Genomic DNA, 17,286 nt, shown 5'->3' on the forward strand with positions numbered 1-17,286 from the left:
AAATCGGTATGGATTATAGGAAAAACATTAGGATAACTAAATGTGACTTTTTTAATGTGTGTTTTATAAACCTTTCACCTTTTGAATATGCTTGAACTACTATCCAAAGAAATGCTTTTTGTAGCTTTGTTGTTTGTGCATGTATATAGTGAGAGTTGGCAAAACACACATTTACATCCGCTGCTATGTAGAAAATGGCTTTTTGGAAGTGTAATTACTTTCAGAGAAAAGTAATTTATCATGTTGCTTTACTACAGTTAATCTGCAAAGTCTTAATATATTTCTGTATTGCGAAGTGGAATCCAGATTTCCAATACGTACCATATCTGTATCCGTGTAATGGGTTAGGTGGTACACAAGGAAATAGTGGGAGTTTTCTGTAGCAAAGATAATTGGGACATCTGTCATATTTGGTTTTCGCTGTAATTAATCGTTTTATTAAAGATGGAAGTTCACTAGTATGGACAAGAAACCAGAAAAGAAAATTTAGAAATATGAAAGAAAAATGAGGCTTCAGCAGTAGTTGTTGATGCGTAAATGCTGCACATTTTTGAATAGTATTTTTGTAATACTTTTTCTTGCACCCTTTTCCTTGCATTGTGTTCATAAATGCCCATAAATAACAGAAACATTGAACTGCCTTCCTTTGCTGTTATTAGACTTGAATTTTATAGCATTCTGATTCTAAGAAATGAATTCACAATGTGGAAGTTCACGTAGTAGTTCAGACAAATTATTTGGTGCATCTCTGACTTACTTCATTCATAATATTCTGAAAGAGATTAGTGATGTTGCGTTTGTTTGCATTAATTAGGGTCATTCCTTTAATCAGGAGAAATTCAAGATCATAAATTCAAGATCATAAATTCAAGATCATCTTCTCAAATGTCTAAGTAACTTTTAATTTGAAAGAAGTCATCATACTCTAGATGACACTGTTCACCACTCCATTTCTGCTAAATAAATTTTATAAAACTTATGGAGTCGTTTCCTGGTCAGACTAGAATCCAGGAGTAGCCAAGGCATTAGGCAAAAATCAGCATTTTGAATGGAAGTGCCAAGATTTGAAGAGGCAGAACCTTTGAAATAGCTCCTACAAATTTCCTTGTTAAGCAAATTACTGGTATGTCCATGTCCTTTCCACCTCTTTTGTTCATCTTGAATTGTGATTTCTCATTTGACTTGCCTAGGCTTATGTAACTCCTTTGGAACTGTAGTCAATGACTTCTGTTATTTACAGTGCTTTGCCTTTTGAGTCCAATAAATTAGAATATGTAAACTTCTATAAAGCCTTTGATAGCGTACAGCCCACGTGTGTGTGTATGTGTCTTAAGTAAAAAATACTTCAGATACTATAACAACATAAGAAGATTGTTTAATTTTATATTTACTTTTATTACATTTTAGAAATTTTCAAGGTTTCAAAAGGCTTACCATCAAGAAAGTAAATTAACTTCTTTTCTAGGTCAGCTGCGAAAAATGATCAGATAGTGATTACATTGACTTCACTGTTACCCAATAGGATGGTTTAAACTAATCTTTGCTTCTTTTTTTGTTTAGGCCAAACAAATGATCTGATCTTCCTTTCCTTTCCATCATAAGTAATCTTGCTCTCTCAGTCCTTCAGGTAGTCTTTCTGTAATGAAGTAAATACAATATTTCATCTGGACAAGAGGGTCTTCTAAACTGGTAAAATGTCGCTTTCTTGTCTTCCTGAAGCACGTTTTTGTTTTTTGAACACAAACACACACACACCCCTACACCCCTTGTTTTTTTCCTGCTCTTTTTCCTGAGCTGGGGACTGAAATTAACCCGGTTTTAAAACTAGCACATGTTCTAATATATTTTATACAGGTTCTGAGGTTTATAAGTTCTCTGCAATAGGAAATGCTGTTTATTCTGTACTGATTCTGCAACTGTACAGATTTTTGTTCGTTTGTTTGCTATTCTAGAGCTGGTAACTCTAAAATTTATTGAGGTAAATTCCTTTTTCAGCTTCCTCCAGGCAAATAGTGTCTGACATGTCTATTCAGGAAAAAAAGGGAAAGAGGACATGCTTTTTATCAAACAGTTGTAATTTTTCTTCTGCTTTTTTTTCTTCTCTAGGAAGGTTCTCCTGCCCCTGGAGGTAAACGTTGGGTATCACAGTGGGCCAGTTTGGCCGCCAATCACACACGTCATGACCAAGATGACATCAGGTTGGAGTCATCTGTGCCTGCTCCATTAGAAAACGGTATTAAAAGCTGTTCTTGTTGTCATAATTTCTGCTGAAGGAACCTGTGAAGGGGAAAAAAGAGTGATTATGTACCTACCCCAGTAGCTTTTTCACACTAGTGCCACATCTTCACCTGAAGTTCTTCCACATTGTTGAGAAGAAACAGCATAAAAACAAGCCCAACAATAGTGTTGTTCAGCACGGCAGAAGAGTGCCACTATTAAACTGAACATTACTAAAACAAAAAATATATAAACTATTTAATATTAAAGAAACTTACACTTGAATGCCGCTTGGGTTAGTCTGCATAGTATGTTTCTTTCCTTACATCTTTCTTGGTACTGGCCCCAAACTGGACAGATTGATTGTTAAACAGTCCAACCTTTTATATTTCTTGAAAACCGTAGAAACCACCTCCTCAGCGATGAACAACTTTATCTCCCTTTCTTGTGAGTGCCAGGTGTTCATGCTATGTCTCTCACTAGTTAAACTATTCACATTTCTTATTTTAAATGGTTTGTTCTTTAAGATCTACATTCTTGACTACAAAGGAGTTGCTTACCTTCTCCTCCGCTGTTTTCTTGCTCTCGATTTCACCTTAGATGTGATGATTTAACACAGAATTCTAGCGTATTTTTTCTGCTGATACTTGTGTATTGAGGAGCGGTTAATGTAGCTCTTCATTACAAAATTGACTGGTAACTACAAAGCAATGTCGTATTAATGAATGCTTCATATTCTGAAAGTGATACGCTCTTTAGTGATCAAGAAGTAACTAATTATCAGTGTACTACTTGAGAGATGTTTTTTTCCTGCAATTCCAGCATTTCCTCTTATTCCAGACAACTTTGAAATTTTCAGCATCAAAATAAAGTTTAAAAGATTTTTAATTAGGGGGAAAAAAATGTCGTTTAGAAGTAAAAATGCTTTCCTGTGTAAACCACTTCTGAAGGTATACTACCATCTACAGAACATGTCTAATAACCTCTTGTTAGATATCGGTGAGTAGAATAATTTTATTTGGGGTTTTTTTATGGATTTGATCTTTTTAGTTTGGGCTTTTTTCAGGTGTTTTTGTGTTTTGTTTTTTTTTTTTTTTTCCCCCCAAAAAGTACATTCACAAGTGTAGTAAGTGTTCCCTATTTTTTTGTTATAGCTGCTGGCTTTCTTCAGATTTTCAAGAATCCATGTGTCTGTTACAATTTCAGAGCAAACTACATCTTTGACCTATAAGGTAGTCTCCCAGAAGACTGCAGTTTCAACGGATAAAAACAAGTCTTTACTGCTTTCAGAGTGGAACCCTGTGATTCTGGTCCCAGCACTTTGCCCAGCAGTCAGGTCTTCTGCAGAAGAAAAATTGCCTATTACTAAATTCTTCGTTTTTTCACCGTTTTTCCCACCACCACCACTTTGAGTCCTCAGACCAGTGTAAAATAATAGTGACAGAGATTTCTCTAAAGTGTTTGTCTATTTTACATGATACATGGAAAAAAAAAAAGTGGGGAGGAGGTTCCAAAACCCAAATAATTATATTGTTCATATTTTTCTCCCCAACTTTTACGTTTCTTGATAAATTTAGATATTGGGCCATTGCTCCTGGCCCACATGAGATGAACTGAACCATTGTCTGAACTGCTCAACCTTGAATCCCATAGGCAATAATTATTTTTTTTTTCAAATTCCCTCTATTTCTCTTACACCATAACTTACTTTTAACTAGTGCATGCATTTCCTAAGTGGATTTGTGATAAATTTATTTTACGGCCCTCAGATTTTAGAGAACACTAATCAATTAATTTAGATACTTTCTGTGTTCTTTATAGAGATCTTACCTGTACAATTTATTTTTTACTGAAAAAAAGCCAGTTAGCTTCTTCTCAAAAGAGTTAGCTTTTAATTCTGTGTGTTATTCTGGCACAATGAAAGGAAGAGAAAGAACATGACTTTTAATTCTAAAGTTGAATAAATAAGTTAACTACTTTTTTAAAAAAAAAATAAAAAGGTGAAACTGAAATATTATTGGAAATTTCTTCCAAAATGAAGCTGCTCTTATGTATTGATTAGTAACTGAATTTCTAGTCAGGTTTGTATTCAGCGGATGCAAGTATATGTAAGCATGTTTGATTAAATGGTTCATCAGATGCAGATATTTTTCAGATAATTTAGATCTTGAAGTAAGTTCACATGGTTTTGAAATCACAGAAAGTGAGGCTGTTTGTTAAAGCAAGCAATAAAATAACATTCCAAGTTCATAGTCTCATTTTACTTTTTGGGGAAGTTTACAGAGAAATTTTGCTTCTGATCTTCCGCAATGCAAACTTCTGTATTAGTGCATGGAAGAATTCTTACCAGTAACTGCTGTTTCTATAGTAGCTTTTCCGCTCCTCATAGCAGTTGAATTTTGCATAGGATACTAAAAGTCAATGGAGGTGGAAAGGGGGAAAATTAAATTATTTGATATACCTTGTACATGGAAAAATGTCAATCAAGAGCAAAATTTGCACTACTTGGAAGGATGAGGTGTACACACACAGCATGTAAAATCATAGCTGTTGAGACTAATCCTTTGGGTGGTTAACTAGGGGGGTTGGTGGTCTCTCTCTCTCTCTCTTTTTTTTTTTTTTTTTTTTTTTTTTGGTATTGTTTTAAATGGCCACTTTCAGATGGGACACTAACCAGGATCTTCTTCAGATCTTTTACCATTATAAGAACTTTTTGATTTAAGTGAAGCAACTACTGCACAATGCATACCCATACTGCAAGAATTCTAAAATAGTTAAGAAATACTGAAAACATTCAGGCGCCAAAGATGTAATGAAAATACAGTTTGATATGTATGTCCAAAGACCAGTTGACAAATCTCTCTTGCTGGCTTTGGAAATCTTAGCAGTTAAACTTCACAAAACATACATGGCCAGAGACAATGCTGAACAAATCTACATCTTTATTCTACTAAAGACTGAAATTCACCAAGAAGCAAGTTACGTGCCTAAATATATGTAAAAGATTTGATCTGGTAGGTATGTCTGAGAGAAGTCAGTCCTCACAGACAGCAATCACACTGATTTTCATTGAACCTCCAATGTTTTTATAATTTCTGAGAAAAATAGTCCAAGAATTAGAAAACCTTGCTTAGATTTCAGAGGTACTTCCTACTTCTCAAATGAATGTCCTAACATGGATTATATAAAAAATGTGTGAGTCATTTTGCATTCTTCATCAAAGGTGTGGCACACCGTACAAAGATAAAAGAAAGATTGAAGAGCTCAGATAGAAAGTAGCACATATGTACCATATGTACAGTATGTACAACTGTATCCATATAGTATGATTGTTGATATTCAATTAGGTGCTTAGAGACTTCTTGCAGAGGGGTAAGCCCTATACTTCTTTTATTTCTGTAACAACCAGTGTTGGTGGCAAGCCTTGATAGAAAGATCCCAACAGGGTAATGCAGAGCAGTTGTTTATAGATCTCTCCTGGTGAAAAGTGATTCGACAGATGTGTGTTAGTAAGTATGTCACATTATATTGCAACAACTGGCAAATGAACTTGCAAAAGGAATTTTTGTTTTCTAAACAACATTCAAATTCAGAGCAATTCATAGAGAAATTCATGTTATCTCTGAGTAATAAAGCCTTGTTTCTGACAGCACAACTGTTATGTTTGTTAAATGGGCAAGGAGGGCACAGTCATCACTGAAAACACAAAGTTTCTAAAATGGGGTTATTCAGTATCAATTATTCCTTGCAACAGTTCATGGGATGGCCATATTTTTCTGCCTAAAGAGCATTCTATATCCACTAAGAATTCAATGAAAGTGCTTCAGCGGTAGTACTGCCTTCTTTTGATGCTTTTTATACCTGTTCTCTGTATTTCTATACTACAGTGTCTTGTTTGGGTTAAAAGCTTTCTTTTTGCTCTCTCAACCATCATAAGCTCTTTCTTCACAAGTAGGGTTTTTCAGTACTGCTGAAAGAGTGTCTTCCAGCACTGCAGACTCTTCCTTGAGGGGAGGTCTAGCAGGGAGAGGCTGTAGCCCCTTGGTGAGACAAGACCTTGAGCTGTGGAACAGGCAAGTAGGGAGGAAGGACAGGGATCTTGCTCTTCACAGTAGCTTTGCAATCTGGTGCTGAATGTGTTTAGGAATTTAAGACTTGCTTTCCACTCCCTGTTGTAATGGTTTGCTGATATAATAGTGATTTGTTGTGTACCTATTTTAACCTACTCTGGGAGCACAAAACTTTAGGTTCATATATACAGTCCCAGTGTACACTGATGGCTAGAAGAGTTTCGTTATAGGAAGAGCATATCTCATGTAGCTTAATTACTTCTATCTATGAAAACTTTCCTTTGTATACGAGAGTCATCCTAGCCCATATTAGGCAACATACATACTGAAATTACAATGAAGCAGGAAAAAATACCATAGTCCCTCTGCAAGAATGATACAAATGTTCGTGAAGTGTTCCCTTTCCCAGAATACAGTCACAGAGTGTCAACAAGGTAATAATTAGCCCAAGATGTCACACAAACAGGGGATCGTTTAATCACAGCCAAAATGATTCCTGTTTGGAAGAAATTCTGCCTGTTTGTAGCAGAGCAGGAGGAAAGGTTGTTCTGTCTTTGCTTCTGAAATGACTCCTTCCCTTTTCCTGCAATTTGCTAATTCTAGGAAGTACACTTTTGGAAGATGGCTTTTTCTGTCCTGGTCACGTCTCTGTGATAAACCAGAAATGGTTCATTGCAGTAATTCCATTGCAACCTTTTAGACATTGTTTTGATAGATATGTGCTCAGCATCAGCACTTTGGATTGCGTCGAATGAAATGTTCTTTTGTACAACACTAACATTCTACTTCTAGTAATACAGAAATATTGTTTTGATATATGTAATATCCAGTCTAGAGAAACCTGTTCTAAAATTATGTTAGCACACGATTTTGTTCGTGTTTTATTACAAAATATATTGCAACAGTGAAATGAAATAATGAAGTAATATAGCTAGTTATGTACAACTTATTATAGTTTGGAGGTAGTTAATGTAATTCACTAACAGAGTTTCCACTCTGTAATAAGAGGAGTGTTTCCATTCTTTTCCTATAAAGAGGAAATGATGCCTAATGAGAATAGGACAGGCAGTAATGGTCTAAATTAACATGAGTTGGGCTTTCGCCAAAGAATAAGAAAATTATTTTAAAAGTTATCAACCCAAATAGCTTCTAGGGATAGTCAAATCTCCATCAACTGAGATTTTTAAGAACTAGTTAAATGTTTTTAAATGTATATTTGTCTAAGTATAATCGATCCTGCCATAGAACAGAGGGATGGACTAATGACTTTTTTCAATTCGCTTTTATGTGGTTTTATTAGTCTCACACCGTCTTAAGAATTTAATGTTTCTATTTACCTTGCTATTGAATGACTTCTCAGCTATCTTCTTCTTTTTCATTTTTAGACACAGACATCAGTGAGTCTGGTATTTCTGTTAGAAGCACTGGTTCAGCTGCTTCTATGACCAGCCAAGGTGAACGAAAGAGGAGGACGCTTCCACAGCTTCCCAAAGAGGAGAAAGTGAATGAAAGCTCAAAAGCAAAAACTACATCTCATCAGAGATCAGAAATAGGTGAAAAGCAAGACACTGAACTTCAGGAGAAAGAAACTCCAGCTCGTGCCTCAGATGCTGACAGCAGAAGTATAGCTAAGTCAAGCAGAACGATGAATGGTCTTTCGCCCAAAGCTACTGGAGACAAAGGTTTTTCTTTCCCTAGCTCTTCTAGTAAAGAGAGAGTTGAAACTGGCAGAGAAACTTCTGTGGTGAAACAAGCTTTAGCAAAAATTCAACAACAAGAAAGAAAGGAACAAGGACACTGGACACCCACAAAACTATCCTCTGCAAAACCTGCTGCAAATCATGTTGAGACAGGTAGGGAAGAGATTGCTATGTCACCCAAAACTTCAGATACTCAAGACAAAGCTCCTGCATATGTTACAGATAAAGCAGAAATGAAGTTGGCACAGAGTGAGGGAAAAAGAAGAAAAAATGAGGAAACCATTAAAGGACAAAGTCCCAAAGCATCTGGAGGAGAAAAAAAGGAATCTTCAAAACCATTAGTAAGGCAAGGTAGCTTTACTATAGATAAGCCTAGCACTAATATACCTATAGAACTTATTCCTCACATTAATAAGCATAGTGGATCTGCCGCCCCTTTAGCATCTGGAAACAGGATACGTGACAGAAGTGATTCAATGGACACTGATTCCAGTCTAGATACAACACTCATTTTAAAAGACACAGAAGCTGTAATGGCTTTCCTTGAAGCTAAATTGCGTGAAGAAAATAAAACTGATGAAGGTCCTGAGACTCCTAGCTATAACAGAGATAATTCCATATCACCAGAATCAGATGTAGATACAGCTAGCACAATCAGCCTCGTTACAGGTGACACTGAAAGAAAATCCACACAGAAGCGGAAGAGCTTTACAACCTTATATAAAGATAGATGTTCCTCTGGTTCCCCTTCAAAGGATGTTTTAAAATCTTCTGTGACAAGTGCCAGAGAAAAGATGGAAAAGAAAACTAAAAGTCGATCTTCAGATGGTGGGTCTAGAGCTGAAGCTCGCAAAACTGTGCAATCCAGTGGAAGAATGAGACAGCCATCAGTGGATTTGACAGATGATGACCAAACATCTAGCGTACCTCATTCTGCCATTTCTGATATCTTATCATCTGACCAGGAAACCTACTCTGGCAAATCACATGGAAGAGTTCCTTTTGCCTCAGCAGATGAACTTTTACATTCCAAAATGGAAGGAAAGTCATCTAAATCAAAAACCTCTCCTGTTGCACTTGGGCAATCTAGTAAATCTACCACTCTTCCAAGACCTCGTCCTACAAGGACTTCTCTCTTGCGCAGAGCACGTCTTGGTGAAGCCTCGGATAGCGAGCTTGCTGATGCTGATAAGGCTTCAGTGGCTTCTGAAGTGTCCACTACAAGTTCTACGTCAAAACCTCCATCAGGGAGGAGAAATATTTCCAGAATAGACTTACTTGCTCAACCTCGCAGAACTCGACTTGGCTCTTTATCAGCACGTAGTGATTCTGAAGCAACAATAACTAGAAGCACTGCCTCATCTCGTACCCCAGAAGCTATTATCAGAAGTGGTGCAAGGTTAACATCAGCAGGAGATAGTAGTAAAGTTTCTGCTAGAACTCGAGCCAATAGCATTTCCCGACTTTCCGATTCAAAATCCAAATCTTTGGCTTCAGCTCATAATTCTCCCTCAGGTATGTGAGATTATTTGAACTAGTCTTATACAATACTAGATGTTTTGCATATTTGGAGTTGTTTTTTTTTTTTAAGGAACAGTTCTTACAAAACATTTGTTGAGTTTTAGTTGATGCAGTCTTTCTCTTTGGAGGAAGAGGGTTCCTTGGCAGGGCTTTTGGATGTTTCTCACTTAAAATCACAAAGATGAGAAATTTTAAAGCTTTAACTGTTTGAATGTATTTTTTTTAACTGGAAACCAGTAACAAAGAATTGCATTGAGACATTCAGATGTGGCAGCACTGATTTGCATTAGTTAAAAAAACAGAGATTTTTTTGCTCAGGTCATAGTAGTAGAAGTTCAGAAAGTCAGCAGCACTTTTTACTACATAGAAGATATAATATTTGTTTGTAAGGTAGGCCTGTAAATATACTGAACAGCAAGTGTTCCCTTAGCATCTGTAGGATAATTGTATTTATAATTTAAGATTAGTTTACAAAACGGGAAAGGGCTCTGACCAATCTGATCTAGTTGAAAACATCCCTGCTCGTTGCAGGGGGGTTGGACTAGATGACCTATAAAGGTCCCTTCCAACCCAAACTATTCTATGATCTACAGAAGTGAGATCTGTTTGGTAAGAATAATAACAATGAAGTAACAAATGTAAAAATTAAACACAAACACTACCTAGCTAAATATCATAAAGTTAAGTAATTTATATTAAAATATTTGCCTGGCCGTGGAGAAGTTTCTGTTCTTTGTTACAAATCATGACGATTCATGATTTCATCATGATTTTGAAATCATGTTAATCTTCTATTGTGTGGTATTTCCTTTGCTATAGTATTATCTTATGTATGGAAGGTAAAATCAAAATTTTAACATACTGTTCTCTTAGAAGTTGTTGTAACACTTTAAGTGCAAGCAGTGTGAAAGGCTGCTAGTTTTTTTCCAACAGCAATATTAAATCAACCAAAGTAAAATGTAGTAATTCTAAGTACGTCAACTTTCATGTGTAATGAACATCTGAAATTGATGTCCTCTTGCTTTTGGAATTGTCATACTACCAGATTGACCTTATTTGAAGCCAATCCAATCTGAGAGAAAAAAAAAAAGCTTCCAGTGCTGTGTGTTGCTACTGGGATTATATATTCTCTTTTACTGCTTCCCATTCAGTTGATACAAACTTCTGTGATACTTACATTTCCCACAGTCCTACTGCCCTTTTGTTGCTTGTATATCATAAATGTACCTTCTTAGCTTTCTTAGCAGTGCTTATTCCCCACAGAGGTATCTTTTGGCTGTGTCATTTATTAGCTGAATAGAAAATTCTGGAGAGACACAAATGGGCTGTTAACTGAACTATAAAGTTGAATCTGTTTAATATTATGACAGGTGACTACAAAGATTAAAAAAAAAGGTGAAACTTCAGAGAAAAACTCTAGTCTTTCCTTGTAAGATATCATTGTAAAAGTAGCATGTTTTCATTTTTAATCAAAGTTTTAAGTTTATGTGTACAGCCTGAAAGGTGGCAACATTAGGTCAGGGAAGAGCGTCAGTTAAGACTGCTTCTATATGTTTACTGTAATAATTAACACTAGTTCACGTTGTGATATTGCTAATTTTTGAAAAGATAAACTCCAGATGTTATTTGTCACTTCAAGTCTTGTGTTTTTCACAAACCTGTATATGGATTTTGTGTCCATGTGAACTATTGCATGCTTCCTAAAGTTTTCTCAGGTTGCTGCATTGTAGTGGTTTGCTGCTTCTGTTCAGGGGAGTGGGTGTATCTTTCTCTTGTGAGTCTACTAGTCTAGTACGGCCATCTTTGTTTAATGTTCATTTCATACTATGTTTTCAAGAGAGAAAAGATGCCACCTTCCCATGAGCTACCCCCACATAATAAGCTAGGTATTTTAAAAAGACCGTTGTTAAAAAAATCTACAGTAGAAATTGCTTCTTTCCTGAAAAGCTTTATCAGTTTATATATCAAAATCAGGGAGAAACCTGTTTCAATGCAAAGGGAAAAATTGGAAATTGGGAGTATCTGACTGTATCTAAATCAGTCAGATACTTTCAGAACAAAATCATGGCTTAATAAATCAGTCAAGTCTTGTTACAATGTAAGTAAAGGATATTATTACTACTGTTTACGGTTTGGAGTTCTGGATTTTGTCTGTATCTGTAAGCTTAAATGTATAATTTTTTTACTGGACTATTTAGAGTATCCTTTAGGAAAGTGTGAATTGCTTTAAAAGTGATGTTGTCTAGTATATATAGGAGTATCTCTCCCCGTCCCGTCCCCCGCCCCTGTTATATATAAGCCACTACTCCAGTACATCCCCATTTTTCCATTAGCATCTTATAAAATGATGCTAATAACTAACCAACGCTTCAGGTTATTAATAATATTATTTATTATTCTATCCTTAGATATACATATTTAAAACGTCTTTGACTAGAATGTTACTTGTATGCAATATATACAAATGTAATGTAGCAGAAGCTTTTAAATGCAAAGCATATAATTCCTGAATTTAATTTTGTTTCTAGAAAAGTCAAAATTCAAAATGTGAAAAATGCAAAATTCAAAAAATTCTAGAACAGTCAAAAATTAACTTGATTCTAGCACTTTTGGAAATTATTAATGAAGCGCCTGACAAAAGTGCCTTAACTGTTTGAATGTGGTTTACTTTGGGCACATTTAATCAAGGGATAACAGTGATGTATTTTCTTCTATCTCTGGACCTAGAAAGACTGGAAAATGAATAACCATTACCAATATAGGGTTTGGGTTTTTTGGTTTGTTTTTTTCTTTTACCAGAAGACTGGTTGCTGCTGAAGTGTTAAAAATGTTCCATTGGTCTTCTCATCAGAGTTCAGCTAATATTACCACATTGTACATCACTAAACATTGGCAACAGAATCTTGCTTCTTAAATCCAGTCTACCAAAGAGGAAATTATTTCTGCATTTCCCAAATGTTTTTGAATGTTCGAACATACATGCCTGTAAAAGGGGGGCAAAAAAAGCTGCAGTCATTGGATTTTTTTATTGCCTTGTATTTCATGTGAATGAATTGCAGCGTAATAGCATTAAAATTGTCAGAGCTGTCAGCGAGTCCATAATTTCAAGGATCTTTTTTAAGCCTTGATACAGTTAAGTATTGCTTACTTTTAAATGAAAGGGTAGGCAGATAAATGGAACATGTTGGATGAGAATTACCAGCATTAAAGTAGTTACCAGGATGTTTCTGTGGTAGGAGGCTTGATAACTGACAACACTGTGAAGACCTGCGAAACAGAATTAGTAATTTTATAGCACAAGCAACGAAAGATTTAATCAAGGCACTGAACCATTTAACAGTAGAGTGTGATCAATAAAAACAGAGAAGACCAAAGATGGTTTTTCACAATTGCGGAGGAAAATCGATGATATTACAGAATGAGCTATGTATTGGGAAAACAAGCAACCAGATCAGACCTAGTCAAAAAGTGCTAAGCTGTAGCTGTAAAATTAAGCATTGAGTCAGAACAGAGAGACCTTGAGCAACTAGTTGTGTTTGGCTGGTTTGCTGACCTAGCTGTCATTGCAAATAACTAGCAGGTAGGTTGATCAAAGTTTGAGCATAGAGAGAAAGTAATCCTTATTAACTGCTCCTTAGCATTACTGCACTACTGAGCACCAAATTTCAGAATCTTTGAAACTGATGAACCTCGAGAAGGCAATGCATCAATAAGAGAGGAGTATTTTATAAGGGATATGCTTAATAAAGTCTGTCCTCAGATCTTAAAAGTGTTAAAAGTGAGATTATGGTGTGTCCAGTCATTAAGCTTGCCAGCTTAAGGTGCTGTCAACACATTGTACTTCTCACAGAGTAGTCACAAAATTAGGTTTGTCTGCTGATTATTTTAGCCAGGTTTTTGGAGGATTTTTTAGTTATCGGTGCTGATATTCACAGTCTTTGGTATCTAAGATAACTAATTGCATAATAGCTTTCAGAAATATACGTAAACTACAATGACATTTTGGGGCCGCGTTATTTATGAGCAGTATTAAAATCATACATGTGCAAATGTATAGCTAGCTTAATGGGAAACATGCTTGGATATTGCTTGTCGTGAATCATAGAACTTTGAGATTTTTAATGTTAAACCTACATAACTTTTTCCCCATATTAATGAGAAATTCATTGATAATATATAAATAAACAACATTCTAAGGCCTTAAAATTTAATTGTCTTAAAAAATATGGTACTGTGTAGACAATTGTTATTGATGTAATTTCAGTTAGTATCTCTGAAACATTTACGCCTTACAAAATTCATAACTTATGATTGAATGTATAATTTAAGAATCTTTTCCTGAAAAGTGTGGGTGGAAAAGAGGACCTAAGACTAATATCATCAATATATTTTATTTAAGCAAATGCTTCTAATCTGAATGTTTAAATACGAATTAACATGATAAAACACTATTTTGTACACAGAGAAATCCAAGCTTCTCCCAGACCCAGATCCTGATGTTGAAACTTACAGTGGTAGAGTACTAGAAATCAAATCTGTTTCTGATACTTCACTTCTCATTCAATTTTTAGTTTTAAAAATATGACTACATATGCTCATTGTACAGTGCTGAGTTGCTGCACTTGAGAGATTTTAAGATAAAATTTGTATTTATTTTGAGGTATATAATTTGAACTGGGACAAAGAATTTAAACAAAAATTGATAATAAAATACGGGCCCAACTCATAAAGCTCTTTGGACTTTGGTCACACATTGCTTGCATGCTGTTGGTGGGGAAATGTGCTTTTTCTGCTTATATTCTACTTCCCTAAGATTAAAACATGTTTGAAACCTCTAAAAAGAGAACAGTAAGTGACTGGAGAGACATTTTTATTTTTTTCAGTAAAGTTAGAATATTAAAAAAACTAGTAGAACTGGACATGATGTGAAGCCCACATTGAACCTGAAAAAAATTACACAAGCATATTTTTGTTTTCAGTGATTAAAGATGCATTATTTATATGAGGGAAGGGATGTAAGCTTATACACCAATGTCATATTCTACATACTGTAACCTTTGAGAGCATTACAAAATCTTTTCTCACCTAAAAATTATTTTCATTATTTGTTGTTTATATTCATATTGATGTCTACTTCACTTGCAATTTTTCAAAATGTTTCAGGAGAAATCATTCTTACTTCTTGCATTTTTTTTGTAATAAAACAATATACATTACTTGAATCTATTTTTTTTAAATTATCAAGAGGTGATCACACACTTCTTAAAAATTTCTACAGTAATTATAGAGCCTCATGAATGTCAGTAAGTTTGGGGGACTAAATCCCCTGCAAGAATTTAGCAGGTTGTCATGATGAACATTCCTTTAGACTTCGTGATATCTCTTCCTGCTGGGAATATTTCAGGACAGCATATCTGGAAGGCATTTTCTAGACTGTAGGAATTCATAGGGGGATGAGAGCCTCCTATTTAGTTTCAGCTCTCTAATACTCCAGGCTGTCTTCAGCAACATAGCTGTATATCCTTTATGTGCTACATGTGAAAATATATGCTTTTTGGTCTGAGGCCTGCAGTTTTTGTAGATGTGCTGCTGATTTTTGTAACACAATATTAATTTTAAAATATTTTTTCTGTACTGTACATAATGCATCATCTAGGATTCTTACGCTTTCCTTATGTAAGCATGCATTCCAGGCTTGGTGCCAGCTCCATCCTTCCTTCATGTCTCTTCATTTTTTTCGTGTATCACGTAAATCTTGAACTAAACTTGGGAAAAAATCTGCAGAAAAAGTGCAATCTGACTATATACTTAAATGTTAATGAATTGGGCCCTTGTTTTGTAACACAGTTTGCTTGAGTTACTGGCTTTTACATGTTATTTCACTCATCATTATACAAAGAGCATCCATTTTATGTTTTTATTAATATTTATTATTTAACACAAATTTTGTAGCTTTCTTTTTAAGATGTAGTAAATAAACCTTTTGTGAGGTATCTGGGGATTGATAATGAATAGTTGTTTATTTTTGTGACGTTACTGAAATAATATTGTTTTTTTCTTATTAAAGATGCAATAATAATTCTCTTTTAATAATTAAACTAATTTAGTAAGTGCAAGATGGAGGCGCTTTCCTACAGATTATGCTTCCACCTCAGAAGATGAATTCGGATCAAACCGTAATTCCCCTAAACATACCCGTCTACGTACCTCTCCAGCCCTGAAAACCACGCGACTGCAGAGCACTGGGACAGCAGCTCAAAGTAGCAATACATTCAAACACAGAATAAAGGAACAGGAAGACTACATTCGTGACTGGACTGCTCACCGAGAAGAAATAGCAAGGTTGGTTTTAAAGGAGTGCCTGTAAAATAACAAACATTTGTACCCAAACAGTTATACAGGTACCTATGTAGGAGAAAGAGAACTAATGGGTTTTCTGTATCACTCTACTTAACATTTTCATTCACAAACTGGATGGGTAATTTAAAATTCTTCTTATGACATACTGGCAGATAGAACACTCATGTTGCCAGCACCTCTCTTTCTAATGGAAAATTGTAATAATTTCTGATTTATGACAGCCAGATCCCAGAATATTAACTTCTGGACGCTTTAGTAGGACTTGCAGAGGTACTTTGTGTAGAACTATTAGTTGCTAATGGTATATTTCCTGAGGCTGAAGTCTGTCTGATCTTTACATACATATCAAGGTAAAATTTCAGATAAATGCATAGGTGACAGAGTGAGAACAAGTGATTCTGGCAATGAGAGAGACCATGTTCTCAGTTTTTTGTTTATCTAGACATTATTTCATGTTAGGTATTTTCTGATTTAAATCATATGTATTCATCAAAAAGTAATTTCTTTTTGTTGCGAGTCCCTGAGATTAGTATGGCAATTCCTCCATTATTGCTAATAGCACTGCTTCAAGTGAATCAAGGAAAAGGTAGTCAGTTCTACATCCTGGTAACCAATTATTGCATATCATGTAATACCCAGGCAGTGAAAACTTCAGGTACCTTGCACCAAATAAATAAAACTGTGTAAACATATAAATGTTATTTAAAACTTAGATGCCGGTGTTCCAGGTTCTGAACCTTTTCACAGAACTTAATTTGGAAGCCGAAACAAAAAAGTGTTGCACTTTTAAAATTAATATTAACACTGTGGTCTTGCAGCTGTGAAGCACTGTGTTTTGCTTAGTGTGATTAATTTTTTTTCCCTCTTATTGGTCATATTTTTCAACATTTGTTTTTCTAGTGTGGTCTGTGCAAAGGGAAAATATTTAAGGGAGTCTGATAGCATCCTCATAAATCATGAAAGAAACATCTTCAAAGGCATCTTCCTAGAACATTTCTTTCCAAGAATCTGAAGTATAGAGATGGATATAGGGAGGAATGTGTGTGTATGTGGAAAACAATTGAAGATAGCCATAGCGTATTGCTTCATCTGCATAAAAAATGCTGCTGAACCTCTACTTCAGTGAAACTTTGCTGATCTAGAAGAGATTGCCACTGGAAGTAATTGATGATTCAGTCCAAACTTATGCGGTGGTTAGGTTTGCAGGTTTCTTACTTCCCTTGGGCTTCTTACCATTTTCTTCATTTATATACTGGTCTTAAATTTGCTTTGAAGGCTATGTACTTAACCTACCTTTTTCAGCTTCTTTGTTTCTAATGAAAGTGGTGAGAGGCTCAAATCGGTATTGCCAAACTTGTGACTGTGTATAGAAATTTCACACAAACTGCATTAAATGAGCATATATAAGGTTAAGAAAG

At 35.2% G+C, this 17,286-nt stretch overlaps 1 protein-coding gene across 7 annotated transcripts in view; it reads left to right on the forward strand.

Annotated features, from left to right (window-relative positions):
• Nucleotides 1-17,286, forward strand: part of CEP170 (centrosomal protein 170) — a 105,303-nt gene that overhangs the window by 69,839 nt on the left and 18,178 nt on the right. For 6 of the 7 annotated variants that reach the window (XM_074579985.1, XM_074579982.1, XM_074579981.1 and 3 more), the window contains 3 exons: nt 2,107-2,233; nt 7,673-9,502; nt 15,616-15,850. In XM_074579985.1, coding sequence (XP_074436086.1) covers nt 2,107-2,233; nt 7,673-9,502; nt 15,616-15,850 — 2,192 coding nt within the window. The remainder of the gene's footprint in view (nt 1-2,106; nt 2,234-7,672; nt 9,503-15,615; nt 15,851-17,286) is intronic. The other variant, XM_074579983.1, reaches the window with a different exon arrangement.

The sequence above is a fragment of the Larus michahellis genome, chromosome 3 (assembly GCF_964199755.1).
Source record: "Larus michahellis chromosome 3, bLarMic1.1, whole genome shotgun sequence".
Lineage (NCBI taxonomy): Eukaryota > Metazoa > Chordata > Aves > Charadriiformes > Laridae > Larus > Larus michahellis.